A 23,863-nucleotide genomic window follows, 5' to 3' on the forward strand; every position below is an offset into this window, starting at 1 on the left:
TTTTCTCACGTGAACGAATTGATCTTGGTATGCAGATTTCTCCTCGATATACAGAAAAAACTGTAGTGTACTATCCCAAATGTAGTTTAGTATGGTTCCACTTTAAGGTAGACACAATACTTTTTGTTCTGCTCCCTTCTGATTGTCTCCAGATGTGTAATCTGATTTGATTTTCATATCCAACTGACCCTGAAATTCTCCTGTATGCCACACCGTAACTTCTCCTGACCAATCCAGACTCTGATAGCCTCACACAGCAAAGCCTGTCTGATGGAGAGGAGCAGCTGGACCGCCTCCAGCAGGCGGAGCTGACTCGAAACACATGCATGTCACTGTGGAGGGCAGGTGCAGTCCAGGCCTGGCTGGAGGTTGTCATGGGAATGCCCATGTACATCCGAGCCTGCTCTGAAAACGTCAAAAGTGGGAAGGTATGATTTGGTACATGTTGCTTTTTGCTGTTTGTTTACCTGTGTGTGATGTTGTTTGATGTTAGCAGATGGACATGTTGAGGTGTTGTGTTTGTTTGATAGAGAGCTATATTTCTGCTCTTTAGGTGCTTCTAGGCCTGACGGATGATGATTTAGAGCTGGGCCTGGGTATCAGTAATCCAATTCATCGCAGGAAAATAAGATTGGCTATTGAGGATTACAGGAGAGCTGAAGGGGACCAAGGGTGAGTAACAGCCAAATAAAACTGCAGAATAACTAATGTCATGTTTTGGGGGGTTAAAAAAAACATGACCTCAAAATCTTCATTTTCTCTGTGCATACTTTTCTTTAAAAATATACAGACAGGGATAAAAATGGAACGTTTTGAGTTAAATATGTGCCACTGAAGCAGACATTTCTGGCTCAGAGTATGAGAGACGACTCCATCCATTTTCTACCACTTATCCAATTCAGGCTGGAGCATGTCCCAGCTGTCACTGAGCATGAGGCGAGGTACACCCTGAGCAGGTTGCTAATCTGGTGGACTGCTAACACAGAGAGACCTTCACACCTATGGCCAATCTAGAATTCCACTTAATCTAACATGCATGTCTTTGGGAGGAAGCTGTAGTAGTATGAGTTAACACACGCAGGTGCAGGGAGATCATGCGAGCTCCACAAAGAGAGGTCTCAGCTGGCCTTTCATTTTGAACCCAGCAGCTCCTTGCTGTGTCTGCCAAGAGAAAGCTTGTGTGATAAGAAGCCTTTAAAGCTATGTATTGTAAAAATATATATATTTTATATATTTTAAATAACGGATATCAACACGAAACTTTCCAAGTCACTTTTATTTAGATGGGTTTTCTGAAATTTTAAGTTTAATATGCATGGGTATTATATCAAAGGATATTCAGTAATATGTATATATGCACTTCAGACACAGAGAAGTAAAATAAACACCTAAATGTGTATTTTAGGACGCTTTTCTGTACTTGTTTTACTTGCTTAGTCTGATAAATGCTCCCAAATAAAGGCAGGAATATAAGTAGCAAATTTTCCACCTTAATGGTTTTTCTTTATTTTTACTACTTTCTACATTGTAGATACATGCTCAAGACATCAAATATATGAAGCAGGATTAATGGAATTATGTAGCAAAGAAAAAATAATGAATAACTATAAATATGTTTTATATTTTAGATTCCTCAAAGTAGCCATCCTTTGCTTTGCTGACAGCACTCCAAACCCTTGGCCTTCTCTCAATGGGCTCCATGATGTAGTCACCTTAAATGGTTTTCACTTCACAGGTGTGCCCTGTCAGGGTTCATTCGTGGACTTTCTTGCCTTCTTAATGGGGTTGGGGCCATCAGTTATGTTGTGCAGAAGTCAGGTTCGTACACAGATGACAGCCCAATTTGACAACTGTTACAATTCATATTATGTCAAGAACCAATCAGCTAAGTAAAGAGAAATGACAGTCCATCATTACTGGGGTCAGTAATGATGGACTGGGGATTGGAGTCATTACAGGACAATGACCCCAAACACACCTCCAGGTTGTGTGAGGGCTATTTGACCAAGAAGGAGAGTGATGGAGTGCTGCGCCAGATGGCCTGGCCTCCACAAACCTAAACGCAGTCGAGGTGGTTTGGGATGAGATAGATCGCAGAGTGATGGCAAAAGTGCTCAGCATCTCTGGGAACTCCTTCAAGACTGTTGTAAAACCATTTCAGGTGACAAACCTCATGAAGCTCATTGAAAAAATGCCAAGAATGTGCACAGTTTTAATCAAAGCAAAGGGTGGATAGTTTGAAGAATCTGAAATGTTAAACATGTTTTGAGTTATTTCACACTTTTTATGCCTTCAATGAGAATCAACAATGTAAATAGTCATGAGAATAGATACTATTTAGTGTGACTGGTAGTGTGTATATGTATATATAGATATAATGCATTTGAGTAAAACAACATAAGGAGTGCATGAAATATGATGTATTTAAACAAATGTTATTGTTTGATATTGCTGATCACAGATTATCAAAAGCATCTGAGATGGACCATCACTGGGTTGCAACATCATGGCTGAGTGATGTTGGACTGCCTCAGTACTCCCAGACCTTTCAGTCTCACTTGGTGGACGGACGAGTGCTTAACTCGTTGAACCGCAGAGACCTGGAGAGATTTCTCAACATCAGTGACCAGTTCCATCAGACCAGTCTACTTCTGGGAATCCAGCTGCTGCAGATGCTCAGCTTTGATAAAGAGGTCAGACTATATGATAACAGATTCATGACTGGCGTTATTCAGCAATCTTTCTTCGATCACTGCATGACTTTCACTCAGCTACAGTGACAAAACTACATGCTTATCTGCGGTAGCTGGAGTCACACAGTAGCTTGTAATGCTCCATTATCTCATTGGCCTCTGCCACATTAGTGCTTGCACTGCTATCTTTGTGTGGTGTTTTTAAAGGCCCTGCAGGCACGGCGGACAAAATGCGAGCACCAAAACCGGGATCCCATTGTTTGGACATGTCACAGAGTGATGAAGTGGATCAGAGACATTGACCTCAAGGTGGGTGGGGCGGTCAGTGATGGCATTCCCCTCTGCGCTGGAGATTTCTTTGCCAGACTGGAACCAGATACCGCAAAGTATGGGTTTTTAAGAATCCCTCAAAAATAATGATAGCTTTGTTTCTTTGAAGCCTCAAACCACTGAAAGAATACAGAAGAATAACAGTAGTGTACACTCAGTAATGGGGAATAGACCACACAGCGTGAGGGTTTTTTTTTTAGCTCTGCAATATACCGACATACTTATTTTGGGCAACATGTGGTGAACACTTATTATGACCCACAAAGACAAACCAAAACTGTTTTTAAAAGCTTTTTTGTTGTGTACTTGTAATTACTACCAAATTAAACGTTAAGACCAGGGAGCGATTTCTGCAAGGTTAGTTATTTTTCAGCTAACACTCACTGATGAGCACACTGAGCAAACTGCATCATCTTAATCCAACGCTTCTCTCTTGCGTTGCTCAGGAGTTTGCAGACAATCTTCAGGGTAAAGGGATTCATGGTGCAGTGATGGCTTTGGATCAGTCTTTCGACACAGATGCCATGGCCAAAGCCCTGGGCATCCCCAGCAACAAACACATGCTTCATCGGCACCTGTATGAAGAGATGAAGTCACTCGCTGTCCCTCTCAGGTAGATTAAAAGTCCTACTTGCATACCTTCATATTCTATCCTGTAAATACATTTGTATGTATATATTCTTGGATGCAATCTCCAAACAACAACGTCTTGTAACACCTTATGTTTATAGTAATACCGAGCAGGAGACTGAGGTGATTGGTTGTTCCTCTCCTGTCGCTGTTAACCGTTTTGCTGATGAGAGGATGTCTATAAGAAGATCCGGAAAGGTATTAGACAAACTTTATAAAGACTGAAATGTGCAGTGCTGTGCAGATCCTTTTTGATATTTCACATGTTTAAGATAAGATAAGATAAGATAAGATAGAACTTTATTAATCCCTCGGGTGGGTTCCTCTGGGAAATTCGACTTCCAAAAAAAAAGCACAGCAACGACCGAAGTTACAGTTACAGAATTGTTATATATATATATATACACACACACACACACACACACACACACATATAAATACAGAGACAAATATAAATAAAATATACAAAGGGGATAAATAGAATAAATAGGAATAAAAAATAAAAATACAAGTGAATTGCACATTTCAAGTATTGAGTCTATTGCACTGTTGACTATTTACAAAAAGTATTGCACAAGGTATTGTACAGTGAGGTGAAGAGGCACTACAGCTTAGTTGTTCCCCCCTCCTTTGTCCTCCTGTTTCCCCTCCCTCTCCCCTCCAGAGAGGAGTTAAACAGTCTGATGGCGTGTGGGACAAAGGAGTTTTTAAGTCTGTTAGTTCTTGTCTTGGGGAGAAGCAACCTGTCACTGAACAGACTCTTCTGGTTGTTTATGGCCGTGTGCAGAGGATGCCTGGCATTGTTCATAATGTCCAGCAGTTTCTTTAATGTCCTTTTCTCTGCCACTGTCACCAGAGTGTCCAGCTTCATGCCGACCACAGAGCTTAGATATATACTAAGTATGTGAGTACACTAGAATAAGAAAAGAAGAATCAGTAGTTGGCTACTAAAGTCTTGTGGTCAGATTCAAACTGAGGATTCTGATATAAGACCATCATAAACACTAATTACTTTTTAGCTGATAATGTTTTATAAACAGGCAAATGTCTCATCTTTAAAGAAACTCCATTTTCTGTTTTCAGTCTTTTTGATTTTTTTTTCCAGAGTCCGCTGAGGTTACGAGCAAACAGCCACTCAGTGGAGCGAAGTCTGGGCTTCCACGGCAGCTGCAGCTCTCTGCCCAGAGAGGCCAGAGTTCAGGCGGTTCCCCGAGCCAAAGGCAGCCCGATGCACACCTACAAGAGTGTCGAAATCACCAACGTCTGAACCAGCTTCAGCCATCGAGATCTTAACCATTGTTTACATTTTTGTTGTGTTGCAGTTGTTTACAGCTGAGAAACACTCACACTGAGCCACACTAGAATTATAGGAAGAGAATGTCTTAAAGGGGTATGCCACTCGATTTAGTAATCTGACATCTTTAGAGAAGCATTTACTGAAGACAAATAAACTTTATCATTGTGACCTGATGGACTTGAAAGGAAGATAACTTAATAGCTAGGTTCATTTTTTATTTTAATGTATTTTTAAACTACGTATTCCAAGACTTTTATATATTATTGGAAAAATCATACCGGTATTTGTATGATAGATGGGAAGGCTTAAAACAGGCTTCACACAGTTATATAATTGAAATTAGTGCTCTTTTAATGCCTTATATTACACTGGTCCATATGATCTTCACAGCACTGTTACTATTTATTACTGCTACTTTTTAACATGTTTGTTTTTTAAAGCTGCAAGTGAAAAACTCTGTTAATAACAAAAGAAAAGTTGTTATAACTTACTTTCAGTGTAAAGATACAGCACATATCAGCTGTTATTCAGAATAGATGAGGGCCCTGTTCTTCATACATGGCTAACCCAGTTAACCAGACATGAACACTGGATTTGTTGACTGGATGTTTCTAAAATCACAGAAAGCTGTACAGAACAGAGACATCTGGAGTGCGATTAAGGTGATGTGTTTTTTTTTGTTGTTTTTTTTTTTTGCAACTTACAAAGTGCATTTAAATTACCAATCATACGTCAAAGGACTGTAAATTAGTATTCAGTTTTAGAGGCATTCACAGGTGTACTACAAGAGCTTTGAGATGGTTGAAGACAGCTATTTTGTTAGGTACACGTTGTTAGGTTCAGCTGCTTAGTAACACAAATATTTAATCGGCCAATGACAATCCCAGTGGCTCAGTTCATTTACATAGATGATAGACATGGTCAAGAGGACCTGCCAAAGCATCAGAATGGGGAAGAAAGGTGATTTCATTGACTCTGAATGTGGCGTGATTGTTGGTGCCGGGCTGGTTTAAATATTTCAGAAACTGCTTATCTGCTGGGATTTTCCCAGTCATCCCTATCTCCACAGTTTACAGAAAATGGGCCAAAAAAGAGAAAATATCAAATTCGTGGCAGTTTTCTAAGACGAGAAGCCTTGCTCATGTCCAAGTAGAATCAAAAATTGGTTGTAAACCCAATTTACAACCAAGGCATGCAGGACAGCAGCCATGCTGAAGACTGATTCCATACTGGGACTTGAACCTGTGTCAACTTTGTGGAAAAAACAGAAATCCTACAACTGCTAGACCATACGGGACTTAAATGAAGAAGAGAGAGATTATTTTCACGTGAGAACCCAGATAGATAGATTTTGTTTGATATTGTGTGTAATAATAATAGTTTTTGGACAATAACTTAAGAGAAGAAGCTAATGAGATGATTCTCAATTCTGCTCTGACATTCAGATGGTAGGGTCAGAATTTATTATAAAAAAAAAAGCATCCTGCCTTGTATCAGTAATATCAGTGACGGTGGCGTAATGGTGCAGGCGCATATTTTCTTGCCACACTTTCAGCCTCAGTACCAGCTGAGCATCATCTAAACTCCACAGCCTTCCTGAGTATTGCTGCTGACCATGTCCATCCCTTCATTCATGTTTAATATTTCGTGTTTTGTCTCTGTGAAACTGTTAAACTCCTGAAGAATGGCAGTAAAATACAAAACCCAAAGGTTTTTCTCATCTCTCTATTTTGATCTACCTCGTCACCTTCTCCCGAATCGCCCTGCCATTGACTCAGAAATTGATCAGAAGCCAACTTCAACAAAGTCTTACTTCCTTAAATGCATCTGGAGGAGAGAGGAGGCCCAGGCCTGTCCTTTGCAGAAGCCTTTACAATGCTTGTGCCATAAAAAAAAAAAAAAAAAAAAGCATTATGCTTAACTTGTCATGCAATGCCACTTTGGTCATTACCACTGTTACTATCATCTGCCAGAGATCATAACATAAAGTGGCAGGCTGTAGGAAAAAAAAAAAAAGAAAACAATGAACTGACAATGAAGCTGTGCCACGTATCGTATTTAATTGGGATCACTGGGAAATGACAGGTCAGAATGTTTCCAGTTTTTGTTAAAAGCCTATTGTCTCAGCTCTCTCTCTGTTAGTGCAATCACATGCTCAGCATTCAGCCAGTATTATGCCTCTCCATAACTTTTCCCTTGAACTTTTATTTGGGATTAACAAACCAATCCTAAAGGAGGCTGAGAGAATCAGATTAGATTGACGAGACTAAACCAGCTTCTTGTAACCTGAAAAAAGTATTTTAGCCTAAATTCCTTCAGATTGAAGAACAGGGCCCTCAAGTGCCATCAGCTCTAAATGTGTAAGATGATGCTACTAAAAACAATGACATGTGAAGTGTGTGTCTTCTTCTGACAGTTGGTATACCCATAATTATGTTTTTTTAATGTAAAAGATGATGCAGTGTGATATGTAGATAAATCTGTGGAATGTTGGATTAAGAATGTGGTAATGTATAAAGACTCCACATATGTGTATTGTGTGAACTGTGAGGAAGGCAAAACTTTGTGCCATTATACTATGAAGTTAATGGAACAGTGTATTCTGTACAGTTTTGGTCGTGTTTTATAATGCACAGCTGTTCCTGAGCATGAGAACACTCATTAAATGCCACCGCTGGGACTTGCACAGAGCCACACCGAGTGTGGCTGAAACCTTGAGGTTACTTCAAATAGCAGAGAACAGGTTTGTCCGTCTCTATCTGGGCGTCTCTTTGACTCACCAAAGCGAAACTGTTTAAGCGGGAAGATCAGACCAGTTCAAACCTGTACAGAGAAAGAAGACAGGGACATGCAATGTATTTGCTTTTAACACATGACATATACATCTCTTTGCAAAGCAGTACAAGCTTTTCATACATGTCAACATGAAAGTGGATTTATTGTAAATTGTTGCATAAAATGTAAGACTGTTATTGTTATTTTTGAGGAGAAATGCATTAAATTTGTGTTAACAAACTCAGAATGTAAAGTTGGTCCAGATGTAAATTATTTTTTCTTCCAAGGGTTTTGAAAATATATCTTTCTGTTTGCATACGACACTTCTGTGTTATCTTAAAAAGAAGCTCAGAATGGTCACATTAGCCTGTTGAGTTGGTTATTATAAGAGCTCGCATCATAAAAAACTATATGGACATTATTCTCATTTATTTTTTATTAATTGCAGTGATCTGACTGACCTTATTCTCTGCTCAAAGATCACCGTATGAGAGCAAGATGAATTTGTGTCACTTTAGCACCAGAAGGTTGTGCCACATCTGGCAAGAAATAATAATAATAATAATAATGGATTGCATTTATATAGCGCTTTTCAAGACCCTCAAAGCGCTTCACAATTCTACTATTCATTCACTCTCACATTCACACACTGGTGGAGGCAAGGTACAGTTGTAGCCACAGCTGCCCTGGGGCAGACTGACAGAAGCGAGGCTGCCATATCACGCCATCGGCCCCTCTGGCCATCACCAGTAGGCGGTAGGTGAAGTGTCTTGCCCAAGGACACAACGACCGAGACTGTCCGAGACGGGGCTCGAACCGGCAACCTTCCGGTTACAGGATGAACTGCCAACTCTTTAAGCCACGATCACTCCTGTAAATGGTAGCAGTTTGCATTTAACAAACACAACATGGCCCAAGTATAGACACTACTAGCATGGAAAGGGTTAAAGCTGACTACAAATTAAGATAGCATTATGGCCCATTAGCCATTGCTGTACTACAGGCTGTAGTGCACTCTGACCTCTTGGCGTCTAACCAGAGCAGGTCCCAAGGACCTTGGCACACAAGGCACCTTGGCACCTGCCACTACAAAAGTGTATGAGGCTTCACATTTAAATATTTCCGTTAATCCCAGTAATTATCTCAAACTAAAATCACTGGTAGTGTTAGGGATCTCCTCTATCACTGACCCAAGATATGAAAAAAAGACACTTTCTAAACTATAGCTGACAAAAACGACCGCACCAACAGCTCTTCTAGAGCTTTCATTAGGATTATTAGGATTTTCATAAGGATTTAAATAAATAATTGAATCCCCTGAAGGTCATGTGATAAACGGCCTTTTTCTATAAAGATGCTCTCTTAGGATCTTATCACGGGAGCTCATTTTCTCTTTTAGATACCAAAGATACTTTGACAAAGCATGTAGTTACTTACTTGAATAATCAGGCCCTACCTTATTTTAAGCTTTCAGGCCCCTCTGCAACCATTAGTTATTATTCATTTCTGTCTTGTGTTCCTCCTCATACACAACCGGTCTCGGCAGATGGCTGCCCCTCGCTGAGCCTGGTTCTGACAAAGTTTCTTCCTCTTAAAAGGGAGTTTTTCCTTCCCACTATTACCAGGTGCTTGCTGTATTAAAGCACCTTGAGGCAAGTGTTGTTGTGATTTGCAGCCATATAAATACAATTTAATTAAATGTAAACAATAAATATTTATAAGCAAAATTATGAGTTCAATAAATGCACCCTTAATAAATTCACCAGCAACTAAATAACCAAGATTTGCTTATTTTTATTTTTACAGAACATAAATATTTTACTCTGGGCTCTGAAATACTGTCTAATTCCTGTAAGACAATAGTTTTATTGTTCTAATATCTAATTGTGTGTGTCTGTAATTAATACAGTTAATACATCCAACATTAATCGTGTTGTACAATACAATTACTTTATTTCAATAAGCTGTTTCTGGGCGTCTCCTTGTACCACTAATTTATTCCCGGTGGAGGTTTACTTGAGCAGCACTAGGACCAAGAGGACACGGGCGCACTTTACAACAGGGGGTGGCGAGGTTTCACTACGCTTGGAATTTGTGCAAAGTTCTTGTTAACTCTGTTTTTATCTGCAGCGGTAAACATTGTGTTGATCAATTCGTCTGAGATTTAAAAACTTTTTAAAAGGAAAAAAAAGTTGAACCGGCCCTGAATTGCTGCGTCTATGTCGTCTCCCTCTCTTCCCCTCTGATCTTCCTGAAAACACCTGCGTGAGTCAGGTAACTAACCGATGAAGAGGGAAGTACTTGGCCACTGAACGGTGAAAAGGTAAGGCCTACACTTCAGAGCTAAGCTGATTTACGCTCGTATATACTGTGACCAGGACTGTTATCGATCTAATAGACACAGTACGCGAGTTGTTAATCTTTCTCAGTGTCATTGCGTGGGGTTCAATCCAATCTGACCTGTGTCCGGACACGTTTAGATCACAGAGTAATTCATGTGGGCAGGTCCACCCTCTCCCCTTCCTGCTTCACCAGAAAGCATTACCAGCGTTTTTATTTACTTTGACAGTAGTAATATCGGACTGATAGATTAATGTTACCCACAAAACAGACCAACTGGGCCGGTGTTTATTACCTGATAAGCCGAGTTTTAATGCAAAAAATTTACTGATGTTGAACGGGACACACCCATGCAATACAGCAGGCCTGCAATGTAGAGAAAATGAATGACAGCGTTGGTCTATATGTAGTCCTCTTTTGCAGCTGTCACCTTCTTTTCGTCCTTGATCATGTGTGTTTAATAACTGACGAGGGGAACACCAGGACCTGGTCAGATACTGCATCCATTCAACAATTCTTAATAATCAAGTCATGAATATCAAAGTGGAGATGCAATCATTCAGCTGTCCCCCCCCCCATACTAAATTTAGTCGCCTGCCCTCTGCTAAGGCAGACTACATTAAATTACATTTTTTTTCTTTCACCACAATAATGTTTTTTAATTGATTAGGCACTAAAAACGTAGTTGGCAGTCCACCACCATTATCTAATGAATGTGCCTGCTAGAAACTATATTTAATATAGATATTCCGTCCATTAAATAAGTATCAGTTGATCCTTACCAGCATGAATGAGCATTCAGAGTGTAATGCTGTGAAACAGGATGTGCGTTAGGGCTGGGTAATTGTCTCTGAAGTCATTAATGTGAAACAATACTTAAGAAAAACACTGAGAAATGTATGAAAAATAACTTGTATATCAATTTTAACTGGTTTTCCAGTAAAATAAACAATGTTTAGCTGTTGTGCATTATGTAAAGCTGTGTTTAGTTTATTTATTTTTTCTTTGTTTGTTTGTTATTTTTTTTAATTGGTTAGCATGCTCCACTAACTGTTGTGGGCAACTATACATGATAAAGAACAGCTAAAGTGGGGAAAAAACACTTGAAGTGAGACTAGTGAATAATAAACAATATTAAAGTGGTATAAATGCTACTGAAATAATTTTGATTGCACTATTAATAATCACTTCTGTAGTAATTTAAAAAAATGCCACAATGAAAAATGATTACTACTTAAGCTATAAAACCTATTAAATAAGGTAAGTGATATTAAATAGATTTCTAAATAAGCAAGGCTAAATTTAATCTCATACCTGCAAAAATATATCTCAATACTTTTTGACAGGGATATGTGTATGGGCAGAAATCTGTGCCATCAGAAACTGAATTTGAATAAGCTCAATTTGAATTTGAATTGCTCAGATTGAATCTGAATTGTAACTTGAATAAATGCTTTTGAAAACTGAATTAGTCTAATTTGAAATTGAATTTATGGTTTGAAAATGATCATCACTAAATTGAAATTGAATTTTATATTTTGAAAATGAATTGATTTGCTTTGAAACTGCATTTTATCCTTTAAAAATTCTGCTCTCGAATAATTTCAGTTTCACTTCTCACCATTCAGTTTCAGTTCTACAATTCAATTTCAGTTCTACAATTCAGTTTTTTGGAACTTGCATCCGGTTCAAGCGCAGATTAATAGAACTACGTTTTACTAGCGGACCGAAAGTGTTACCGACGGGAATCTACAGTGTCTTGAGCTGAATTAAGACTTCAGAAGTCATTCGTCATGTCGAATGACCAGCGGATAAACTCTCAGGTTGGTAATAAATGTATTACATTTATAAGAAGAAGCGTCATGTTAACAAAAGATAGCCGTACAGTAACTGTTATGCTTATTGTAGCTGTTAGCTAAAAAATGTAATTTAGCATAGTTTGCCCTGAATTCAGCTTTGACAAACAAATATGATCGACTGTTTCTAGTAGAATTCCAAAGTTGTTATCTTGTACCCTCTCAGAATGCCTGCAGAGACCCCTACAGTAGGGAAACGTGCAAAACGGTGCCCAAACCTTTGTGTTTTAGCTTTATTTATGCCTTACACAGCATCCCAACTCTTTAGCTAACTTAATAACTTTAGCTAAAGTGAATAGTTAGTCTAATTCATTAGTGCAGCATTACTGGATCACCTCTGTTTGAAGTGATATAATGTGATATACAACTATCACTGAAACAGCAAACTTTGTAAGTAAGCAAACAACACTTCTCATTCTCTAAACGTTTGGCCACAGCTGTAGATTACACTATCAGCGCTTGTTCACTCTTGACAATAATTACATTTCTAAATTTACTTAGTGCATTTACAGGTAAACAATATCTAATATTTTATCTAAATGACTGCTTTGTCTTTGAAAAGGGTGAAGAGCCTGAGGCCGGTGACAGTCCAGTTCTACTCTAAGTACATCCTTACAGTGGCTCACAGGACAAGGCCACATTCCTGTCCTGCCAGAAGAGAAGACAAACTTCAGAGTCTTCATGCAGTTCAACCACACCTGTCATATTCCATATGACAGGGGTCTCAAACTCCAGTCCTCAAGGGCCAGTGTCATGCAACTTTTCCATGCCCTCGAGGACTGGAGTTTGAGAGACCTGCCGTATGGTGTTCATGCTGTTTTCTACCCCACAGTTACAGCATGTCTGACTGCCTGTTCAGCATGTGCAAAAATATATGATGAGTTTAAGCATGTGATGACTAAGGCCTTCCAGTATGGTGTTTGTCATCACATGTCACAGACATCTGGATGATCATTTGGAATAAATAAAATACTAAAAACGTGTTACTTCATCTTTTATCGTTATTATTATTATTGTTCTTATTTTACATTGTTAGGCATTAGGTTTATTTGTAGTAGTCCTTTCCAACGTCTTTCCCTCTTCCATGTTACTGTGTCAGCTTGTCAGCATCTATTTGGGTTTGGAAGTGGAACAGAAAGTAAAGAAATCCAAAGTGCCATTAAAACCAGCAGAGGTTCTTATATTTAAGAAGAAGGGATTAATTCCTAAATAAAATATGGCATTGAGGTCATTTCCCTCATTGCCATATTTTATTTAGGAACCCTAGAGAGCACTTTGCACTTTTAGCTAACAGCTACAATAAGCATAACAGTTACTGTACGGCTATCTTTTGTTAACATGACGCTTCTTCTTATACATGTTATACATTTATTACCAACCTGAGAGTTTATCCGCTGGTCATTCGACATGACGAATGACTTCTGAAGTATTAATTCAGCTCAAGACACTGTAGATTCCCGTCAGTAACACTTTCGGTCCGCTAGTAAAACGTAGTTCTATTAATCTGCGCTTGAACCGGATGCAAGTTCCAAAAAACTGAATTTTGGAACTGAAATTGAATTGTAGAACTGAAACTGAATGGTGAGAAGTGAAACTGAAATTATTCGAGAGCTGAATTTTTAAAGGATAAAATGCAGTTTCAAAGCAAATCAATTCATTTTCAAAATATAAAATTCAATTTCAATTTAGTGATGATCATTTTCAAACCATAAATTCAATTTCAAATTAGACTAATTCAAATTCAGTTTTCAAAAGCATTTATTCAAGTTACAATTCAGATTCAATCTGAGCAATTCAAATTCAAATTGAGCTTATTCAAATTCAGTTTCTGATGGCACAGATTTCTGCCCATAGATATGGTTTTGTGTCACACTGCTATTACAAAAAGAGTACACATTTGCTTTAAATGAAAAATGCTGTTTGTTAAGTCACTGTTCATCCCATCACATCAGCAAAGTGCCCTGAAGTGTACACTCATATGCTTCTCCACCTTTTATAAAATGGATGTATCATATCAAAGATTAAATCACAGATTAGAAATTTGAATTAATCCACACTTCTAGGCCAGAAAATGAAATCATGCAAAAACAGTTACAAAAATTATTTACTATATATGTATGGTTTTTTTTTTTTTCTTTTTCTTTTTCTTTTTTTTTTTTTAAGATATTCAAATAGCCAAAAACATAAGGACTAATAGATGATGAATGAATTGGCGCCAAACCAGTTAATTAGTAGGTAGCTATCATTGGTCGATATCAACTATTTTCTGATTCACTGGTATCAGTATTCATAACAGCCGATAAGTGAAAACTAAAAAAAAGTAAATGAGAGACAAGAAAATGATCTTCAACCATGTTGTACGTGTTGACATTTCATATTGTTCATCAGGGGACACTCTACAACTTCCCCGTTAGCAACACAGGTTTGAAATTCCACAAAACAACATACAGCTCATAGTGTAATGAGCACATAAATGACTACACATAACAAATGTTAGGAAAATTATGTTTTGTCTTTCTTAAAAAATTGGTCTGATAATGATCAGAATAATAAAATAAATCGCCAAATATTGGTATCGGCCTTACAAATCCTGTATCAGTCAGGCTCTAAACTGAACGCTTTTGCTTTCGTGTATTAGTCTTAAATGGCCATTGTTTGTTCAGTGACTATAGTTTTCTGTTAGGTGGTTACTCTGCAGCATAATGAAACTTTATTTTCAGTGTTATTATCATGATTAATTAAAATGATGCATGGCTTTTACTAAGGTGCTGTAGGTGCATAAACACTACAAATGGCTCATTTTAGCCAGTTGGTAGGTGGTTGCTAGACAACGTGATGAGGTCATAGTATCTGATACAGCTAAAAGCCTTCAGGGGCTGAATAACTACCAGTATGTCAGTTTTGGTTGCTCAACTCTTGATTGTATAAAGGTATGTGGGCAAACAAACAAACACTGATTTTTGTACATTAGTGTGATGTAAAACTGCAGGGGTTTTTTTTTCTTCTTTTTCTTTCTAAATTTCAGTTACTCGTGAAATGTAAATTTCAGTAATCTGTAGTCTAAACATCTTTCTTTTTCTGGTTATTTTGCAGCCTTCCCAAGGTTTCAAACATTTGAATCTTTAAATATTTATATTTGAGTTCAGTCATTTATTTCTGGTTTAAATAACTAAGTATACAATTACCTCCTCTAAGAAGTTTTGCCTTCGTGGTAATAGTTTATATTACTGAGTAAATTCCCAATACTGTTGTTTGTTTTGGTTTGGCTTTATTTTATATTATTTATTAAGAACTGTTTTCATTATTAATACCTTGTAAAAGTGAATTAACCTCTTAGGTCCTGGCATCCACATCTGTGGACATCACGTTTTGGGTTATTTAGACCAAAATACTCAATTTTGCTCTACAAGGGCCTGATATCCACTTACGAGGACATCATACTGCTACTGTTCAAACTTTTAAATGAATATCCTCATATGTGGCTCTTATTTTTCTTAAAAACAAAAAAAGGTAAACAAAACAAAACTGGTAATTCTTTGTTTTTACATTCATCGGGCCCCAATATGCCCAAATATCAAAGTGAAATTGAAAATGCATGCCGTGGAAGAGTTTGGGTCTTAGGAGGTTAATTGTCTTTAGAGTAATATGCCCCTGTCATATTTAATTTGTAAATACTAAGCTAACATGCGTAAGCAGCACACCCCATGAGTCAGCAGATTTTAGAACCACCTTTAACGGCATTAACTTAAAGTAAACACATTGTCTTCAACTTTATCACCTCTCACATCCTTCAGTCTGCGTATTTGTTCATGCACAGCTTGCTTAAGATCCCACCATGACATTTCAAGCAGGCTAGGGTCTGGACTTTGACTGGGCCACCGCAGCACCTTCATTCTTTGCGTTTTCAGCCATTCTGTTCAAGATTTGCCGCTGTGCTTGGGATCATTGTCCTGTTGCATGACCCAGTTTCAGCAGCACTTTAGCTGTCAAACAGTTGGCTTCATGTTTGACTCTAGAATATTTTCTTATACAGAGGAGTTGATAGTCAACTCAATACCTGCAGTGTCCAGGTCCTGCGCCTGAAAAACAAGCATTCAGGGCCACTTTGGTTTTGCTTTCCAAAAGACGTTGTTCCAGAAGTCTGTTTGTTCAGATGCAAATTTGCAAACCTAAGCTTTGCGGCCATGTTTTGTTTTCGTTTGTTTTTTTTTAAAGAAGAGGCTTACTCCTGGCAGCACTTTCAAACAAGCCATTTAACATTTTAACGGAGACCTGTGAAGTTTGAGGTTTAAGTCGTGGGTTTTTGCAGGTTTTTGTTTTGTTTTGTTTTTTGTTTTTAAACATTGCATAGTCCCCGTTTGGAATGAATTTGCTGAAACGTGCACTCCTCTTAAGATTGGCAGCTGTCTTGATTGTTTTCAACTTGTGATTGAAAATTGATGGACTTAAGATTGTTTGGAAATGGCCTTATAACCCTTCCCACACCGATGGCATAGAACGTTATTGCTACTTATGGTGTACTTAGGCTGTGAGCTGCTGCTTTGGCATTTTGAACAATTTTTTGGTAAATAAATAGGGACTTGGTGTAATAAGTCATGTGTTTTTTGGTCATCTGAGGTTCTATTTATCTCATTTTAAGACCTATTAAGGACCAGATGATATGTAAAACCTTACAGTTGAACTTACTTTTTCCCCTGATTGTATATGAAAGTGTTCAAAAGTTGCTTTAATAATTAGGGAGATGTCTGTCTGGTGTGCTTAAATATACAGATAGGTGACAAAATTAAAGCGAACTCTAACATAAAATGTGTTAGCACACAATCACATGCTCAGAGAAATGCTTCATTGTGTCTTTGGATGGTTTCTAATGGAACACCAAGATTTTCTTCTATCTGCCGTTTTGATGATGTTGGTCGAGATCGATTAGTGACACCTCCCACTGATGTCCCCAGATCTCCCACTGGGTTGAGATCTGGGGACAGTGAATATAACAGTATTTACATAATTTGCATTCTCATCAATCAATCAATTCTGCTATAGACTAGGGGGTAACTGTCATCCAGTTAGAGATCATTCCCAACCATTCCAGGGACAGAAATATTTCATCATAGGATACAGATGAGAACTTTGAGTAACAGTGTGTTGATTTGCTGCGACCTTTGGATTCTAACCATTCCAGCAAACATAACAGAGCCACCGAGTGCCCTCTCTACAGGTGTCAAGGCATCATATCTTTTAAATTTGTAAGCCATCTGTATGAATGTGTGAACTATAGTGGCTTTACAAAGAACATTTACACCAGTACAACCTAAACATTGCTACTTACAGGTGTAGAGCTTAAGTAGATGATGTCTGCTATTTTTAAGGGATATTTTGAGTAGGATGTCATTACTTGGACATGCTTGTGAACATTCAATTACGGCTTTAGTTCATAATCATCTGCACAGGTCACGCTTATGTACGGCTATTACAGAGGAGCAGTCTGCGGCTATGGTTTTCATTCTGGAAATTTGGAGCCAACAATGGCATCATTTTTTCAGTTATGTGCGTTTTGGGGTTTTTTTTTTCTTCCTCTGGTTAAAGAGTAAGGTTCACAAATGTTGTTTGGCAGGAAAGTAATTTAAAATGCATTTTATTCTGTAGGTGTTCCTGGTGTTACTGTGAGATGTTTATCTGATTCTAATTTTATAAACACTCTTTATTCTGTTTGATTCTGTGACCATTACAAAGATCTTTTGTGTCACTTTTTTATCTTCATCCTTCCTTCTCTTGGGTTGGTGTTTGTCATGTTAAGACATGTGTGGAACTACCAATGAACTCTTTGTTTTCCTGTAACCTGTTTTGCACCACACCTGACGTTTTCTTTTAACCTGTTCTCCTACTTTCTCATGCAAAATGTAGCCTCAGCGCCTTTTTTTGTTTTTAAGAGTATAGCGTCTGAAACCGGTTCATGGATACAGCGAGATAACACTCAAACTGTCATTTTAACCTTTTGTTCTGGAACTGGTAATGGTTTGTTTTATTGACATGGCCCATCTCGTGTGATGCGTGTGGTGCTCTAATAGATATGGACTCTTGAGCCCGTTCTTACCCTGGAAAATCAAAATCAGCTTTATTGGCCATACTAGAAATTAAGCTTAATGTACTTAACAGAATAGACAGACAATACAGACAGAAGCACCATGACGCAGGCAATAACAATGTGGTAATCTTAGAAACTTGGTCACAAATTGAAAAACAAATTCAGATACTGTGATCTAAATCATTTCCTACAGAGGAGGTAAATTTCTGGGGGAGTGTTGGGGTAGATGGTGTCTGCTTGTGCAAACTGAAATGCCTTCCCCCCCCCCCCCCCCCCCCCCTTTGCAGGTTGTTTTGCAGGTATGTGTTCCAGTCGGGGTATATGCGGTGACAACGGCCGTCCCAACAGATCCCCCAGCTCAAGGAGCTCTGGTTCAGGCGCCCACTATGCCCTGTGTGCCCTTGGAGTGGGCGTCATTGCCCTTGGCATTGTCATGATTGTTTGGACTGTGATACCTGGAGGGGATTCGGGTGCCTCTCCAAAACCATCAGGCAACTCCACAGGACCTAATAACAACGGTGGTGGTAATAATTCAGGAGCCACAAGGACCCCAACAGTGGCCATGGTGCTTGTTGGAGTTGGGGCACTGATGCTGATCTTGGCCATTGGCCTTGGTTTAAAGAGCAAGAAGAGAGCTCAGGATAGAAGGAGTGAGCCTGTGACCACAGGAGTCCCCTTTATGACTCCGATACCAGAGGAGCCTCAGCCGTAAGTGATAACGTTTGGTTCTATTTTTATTCCTAGATCATTTATAAATGTTAGGATTTATAAATGATATGATAATTCCTTGAGTTAGCAATCAGGTGTGAAAAGGTGTTGTACCGGTGTTGTCTGTCTCTAATCTGTTTGTTCTGCAATAGCCTAGGGTGTACCCCGTCTTTCTGTTTGGAAAGGATCCACTGCAAGTAAACTGCAAATTATGTAACGTCAGGGACTAAGTAAACATTTAGCATTTTATTTACCTCTATAATCCATCCCCAAATTTTTTTTTTTAAAAATCAGTTTTTATTTTATTCAACAAGAGAAATGTGGAAAAAATATATCTTTTTTTTTTTTTTTTTTTTTTTAAATAGGAGAGATTGTAAATTAAAGTTGTCTGTTATGTGTATCCAGAACATCTGTTCATCCCTTGAGTTTTTTACCTTTTTTACGCTGAAATGATTCATAGGTCACTATTTAAGTAGCTTAACACACAAAAACCCTCTAAAGTTTGGCTCCTTTGAAACTAATGAATGAAACCTGAATTATTTCTAATGGCCAGCAGGTGGCAACTCATGTGATTTAAACAAAAACAGAGAAAAACATGCTTTTACTACTTTGTTGAACTCATTAAAGACTATTGAGTTTATTTTGTGGGCCTTTGCTGTTTCTTATAAATTTCTTGGAGCCACAACAAGAAGCTTCTTTCAGACAAAAAGTAACATTGACAATCTACTTTGGCGTAAACAGCAGACATCGGCACCGCTTACCTAGTCAATATACTAAGATATTAAGCAGATAAAACACAAAGCTAATAAACTTAAGAGTTTATGGGGACCAAAACAAAGCTGAAAAAGATGGACACAAACACGAATGAATGCCTGTATGGTGCCTTTTGAAGGTGTCAATCGGCAAAAGGTTGTTGACAGCTTTGGTTTGTCATCGCTGTGTTTTTGGGGCTCCTTTTAACTGTCGAAGTTGCCAAAAGAAGGCTTATAAAGTGTGTCATTTACAATGATTTGTCAAAACTTTTGTCTCTTTCCAGCGACCCAACTACGTACAACGTGCCAACCTATGAGGAAGTGGTCAGCAGCAGTGAGTACCCCGTGCGTCAGAGTAACCTTCGGCAAAGCACCTCTCACCTGCCGTCCTACGAGGACATCATAGCTGCGGTGGAAAACGAGGGAACAGAGCCCGCTAACAACACGACTGACGAAACCCCTGTTAATGATCAACCTGCAGCCGCTGAGCCTCCATCTGAACCCGCTGGCCTTACATCTAACCCCAGTATGCCAACCCGCAGTGCTAGTCGAGCCAGCCGCTTGCTCCGGCCCCTCCGAGTGAGAAGAATCAAATCTGACAAACTGCACCTGAAGGACTTCCGCCTTCAAATCCGCACCCCCACACAGAACCCAGTAACCATTGAACCCATCACTCCTCCTCCACAGTATGAAGATAAGATGCCTGAATTGAAGTAGGGCAAGCGTTCTACATCTATCTTAATATGCGTTTCTAAAAAAAGGAAAAAATTAATGTAACACTTATGAATTTAGTGGATTTATCGTAACATTTCTGGAGAAAACGATGTGAAAGGTTTGTGTTAAGCAGGTAAATGCAGTAAGAACAAAGAACAAGCCCACTGCTGAAATTAGAATCTTGTTCTTTACCAAAAAGCTCTGAATTTGCATATTTATGCTATTATAATTCATTATTAGGTATGTGTGAAAGGATCCGCTTTCAGATTTAAGTCTGTTGTTTCTAACAATCATGTTATAATTTATGTCAAACAGAGGATAGTCTTTCAATTTTATTTATTAGCCAGCTGTAACATGTTTTTCACCTTTCCAAGACTTAATGTTATTGCTGTGTCTTGATTCTGGTTTGCTTTGAAGTTTGGAGAAGTTGAAATTACATCCTACAATTTAACGGGAGAATCATTATTATTTTTAAATCATGCTATGTTTAAGTATTCTAAACTTAGTATTTGAATAGAAAATTAATGTGTGTGTGTGTGTGTGTGTGTGTGTGTGTGTGTGTGTGTGTGTGTGTGTGTGTGTATTTTTTTTTTAAACTCCAAGTCTTAAGGTAACTTTATCCTTTAAGACAAATGTTAAGAAAGGGGAAAAAAATATGTGTTGGCACATAACCAGAAGAAAGGTTTTGGATATTCTGGTGATGTATCATTTTATTCATTGTCTCTTAAAGTGTTGAAATGTTTAGATCTCTTTAACTATGTTGTATTATTTGTAAAAAGTGAAGAATAAATTGTTGTTTTTTTTTTCTATTTTGTTTAAGTTTAACTTTATATTTTTGTTTCAAAATGTCCGTAAAACAAGTTCAGCATGTATTTAATACTCGTGTAATGTCAACATTTAGTAAATGTAGTTGCTTTTCTTAAAGTATGACGATCCAATGTTAGGATGCAGTTTAATTTTCCTACATTTGCTTGGTATACGTTTTGGGGGGGAAAAATAACATGCCCCTACTGTAATTCGACTTTTGATTAATAAAATCGAATGGTGAATGTTTTGACCTGCTCTTTTCTAAAATGTGTCAACATGACCATCCCCCTGAATATTACTTTGTGCTTTTGCATCTTAAGTTTGGCACCCTCCAGTGTTTGAATTTGGTCATTTATTCATTTCACAGTTCGTCATCTTTTTGCACCTCAGTCTGTTTGGTTTTTTTGAAAGCCGGTCCGAATCTAAAAGTAATTATAAGTGGAAATTTTTAAAATATTTGCTAATATGAGCTGAGGTGGGCAATATAAAATCGTATTGAAAAAATATTACATTAAAAATAAAAGTTGTTATTTAAGTAAAAACAGCTAAAATCAGGAAAAATGTAGGTATTATTGTAGGCGAGTGTTATAGCATTATTTAAGTTAAACTTTCACCCATACCAAAATGTAAGCATTAGCCTTCAATTAATTTGAACCCTAATTGTTTATTGATCATTTCTTTAAGACTTAAATTGCTATTTTTCTGGATGATTAAGTTAAATGGCTGATTTTTCTTTTTGTTTGTTTGCTGTTTTGTAACAATTCTAGAAAAAAAATTTTTATTTTTTTTTTTGTTAAATGCCCAACGCAAGTACCCAGAGCCTAAACTGGCATCTTCAAATCATGTTTTTTTTTTAACCAATAAATTATTTATAAAGAAGAAAACTAAGTGAAAGTATTGAAAGGAACTGCAGGATGTGAAAAGCCAGAACAATGACATATTTCATTTCTTTGTTTTTTTTCATAATTGTATAATTGTCACATTAGCTGCTAATCACTGATTTGATTGTTTTATATCTGTTAAGCCATTTCAGGAGTTGTTATGGCTCCTTTGTCCACCCCCTGCAGCTCCCTGTGAGAAACAATATAAAAACGCCAATATGGAACTTTTCATTTATATTTGCTAACATCTGTTGCTATTTGTTGTTGTATGTAGGTCAGAAGGTTGGTTGCTATATGTAGCTAACAAAAAAGGATTGCCTCATGTCAAAAATAAAAACAGCCTTTTTTTCTTTTTTAAAAAGAATCCATGTTTCCAATCCATATTTTCTCCCTCCACGCGTGTTCCATTTTGTCTACGATAAAAACCACAAAATGTAAATTTTTATTATTGTAGTGCTTTCATTTAATTTCTTTCATTTATTTATGGTTTTATTGTATTCGTGCTTGTCAATACATAATAATAATATTTGCCTCTATAAATAGAGGGGAAGTATGAGATGACATATACATACTGTACTTGAGTCAAAAGCTTTAACCCTGAAATAGAACTTCACATCAGTTTTTGAGATTGACCTTTTTCATGGTGATGATGATGACATGATTATTCATGTTCAAAGCAGCTGCAACTGGCAATCATTACAAATGTGAATGGTTATGCTGACTTTGTGCATTCAGTCATTCAATTGCTGTTGTATCTGTCACCAAGAACATCACCGTACAGGCCAGCGAGACACCACGGATGATGAAAGATGCAATGTTCAAAGTACAAAATTACTCTTTAACTCTGGCAACATGGTGCATAAAGGTACCAAAGCACCATCACTAGAGAATACAGAGTTTCTTCAATGACCCTATGAAAACCAGACAAATGTAGCAGACTATCTAAGACATCCCAGACAATAAAGCTGCTCCTGTGAGAACAATACAACCTTTCTAAATGAGCTCAACAAATATCTTGGGAGGTTCAAGGCACTCAGCAACACACCCGTAAAGAAAAATGTTCCAGTTGCTGATGAGCAGTCTTGAAATAGCTGAAGTCCGGAAGACCTCGAAAGGAGTGAACATAAGTAGCAGGCCCTGAAGACATACCTGGTTAGATGTTTAAGGAATGCAGCAACCAGCACACCTTCAATATGTCACTGGATCACAATGTCCTACTGTCTTGTTTCAAGATTGCTGCCATCATTGCAGTACCTTGAAAATCACTTGTTTAAATGATTTCTGCCCTGTAGCACCCACCTTAAAGGCAGCTGGTAAAGGACCACACTGTTTTCATTACAGTTTGCTTACTACCCAAATCACTCTACAGAAGACGCCATCTTCTCTGTACTACATCTCAGCCAAGCAAATGTTGTTTGTGGACTTCATTTCATCGTTTAAGATCATCATTCAACAGCATGAACATGCTAAACTAGTTCCCATGGGCCTCAGCACCCTTATGTGTAAGACTTCCTCACCAAGAGACCTGACCAGACTGTAACTTCATCTCTTTGAGCACCAGCTCTCCTCAGGCCCGTGTCCTGAACCCCCTGCTAACCCATGATTGCTGTCCGAGATTCACATTGTAAAGTATGCTGACAACACAGTGGTAGCAGGTCTCATTCAAGATGACAACAACCAGGCCTACAGAGAGGAAGTGAACCAACTGAACCAGCACACACTACTTGGCTCTGAATGTCAAAAAACCCCAAAAGGGGACTATCTTTGACTTTAGGAGGAGCCAGTACAGTCACATGCTATTTCTCATCACCAACAACACAGTGGAAATGATGAGCAGCATCAAGTTTCTGTGGATACAGATAACAGACACCCTGTTCTGCTCTCTTGTAAAGAGATCTCAGCAGCGCCTGCACTTTTTCCCACCGGTTGAGGAGAGCTCACCTCCCCCCTCGCATGCTCACCACTTTATATAGAAGCTCTATAGAGAACTTACTGACC

At 38.1% G+C, this 23,863-nt stretch overlaps 2 protein-coding genes across 4 annotated transcripts in view; both read left to right on the top strand.

Annotated features, from left to right (window-relative positions):
• Positions 1 to 8,199, top strand: part of kaznb (kazrin, periplakin interacting protein b) — a 139,724-nt gene extending 131,525 nt beyond the window's left edge. The window contains exons 11-17 of one of the 3 annotated variants that reach the window (XM_086292721.1): positions 238 to 428; positions 554 to 672; positions 2,462 to 2,693; positions 2,901 to 3,002; positions 3,470 to 3,636; positions 3,755 to 3,851; positions 4,759 to 8,199. In XM_086292721.1, coding sequence (XP_086148847.1) covers positions 238 to 428; positions 554 to 672; positions 2,462 to 2,693; positions 2,901 to 3,002; positions 3,470 to 3,636; positions 3,755 to 3,851; positions 4,759 to 4,920 — 1,070 coding nt within the window. In that variant the 3' untranslated portion in view covers positions 4,921 to 8,199. The remainder of the gene's footprint in view (positions 1 to 237; positions 429 to 553; positions 673 to 2,461; positions 2,694 to 2,900; positions 3,003 to 3,469; positions 3,637 to 3,754; positions 3,852 to 4,758) is intronic. The other 2 variants (XM_086292720.1, XM_086292722.1) reach the window with 2 other exon arrangements.
• A 1,535-nt stretch (positions 8,200 to 9,734) lies between these two features.
• Positions 9,735 to 22,363, top strand: tmem51b (transmembrane protein 51b). The gene is made up of 3 exons (XM_086292723.1): positions 9,735 to 10,048; positions 18,291 to 18,711; positions 19,748 to 22,363. Exons 2-3 carry the CDS (start codon positions 18,305 to 18,307, stop codon positions 20,178 to 20,180), a joined length of 840 nt encoding a protein of 279 aa, XP_086148849.1. The 5' UTR covers positions 9,735 to 10,048; positions 18,291 to 18,304; the 3' UTR covers positions 20,181 to 22,363.
• Positions 22,364 to 23,863: the final 1,500 nt, after the last annotated feature.

Source organism: Aulonocara sp. 'chitande type north' Nkhata Bay, linkage group LG5, assembly GCF_057382095.1.
Source record: "Aulonocara sp. 'chitande type north' Nkhata Bay isolate Kocher_YH1m ecotype deep benthic linkage group LG5, A_spYH_male_GT1.1, whole genome shotgun sequence".
Taxonomy (NCBI): domain Eukaryota; kingdom Metazoa; phylum Chordata; class Actinopteri; order Cichliformes; family Cichlidae; genus Aulonocara; species Aulonocara sp. 'chitande type north' Nkhata Bay.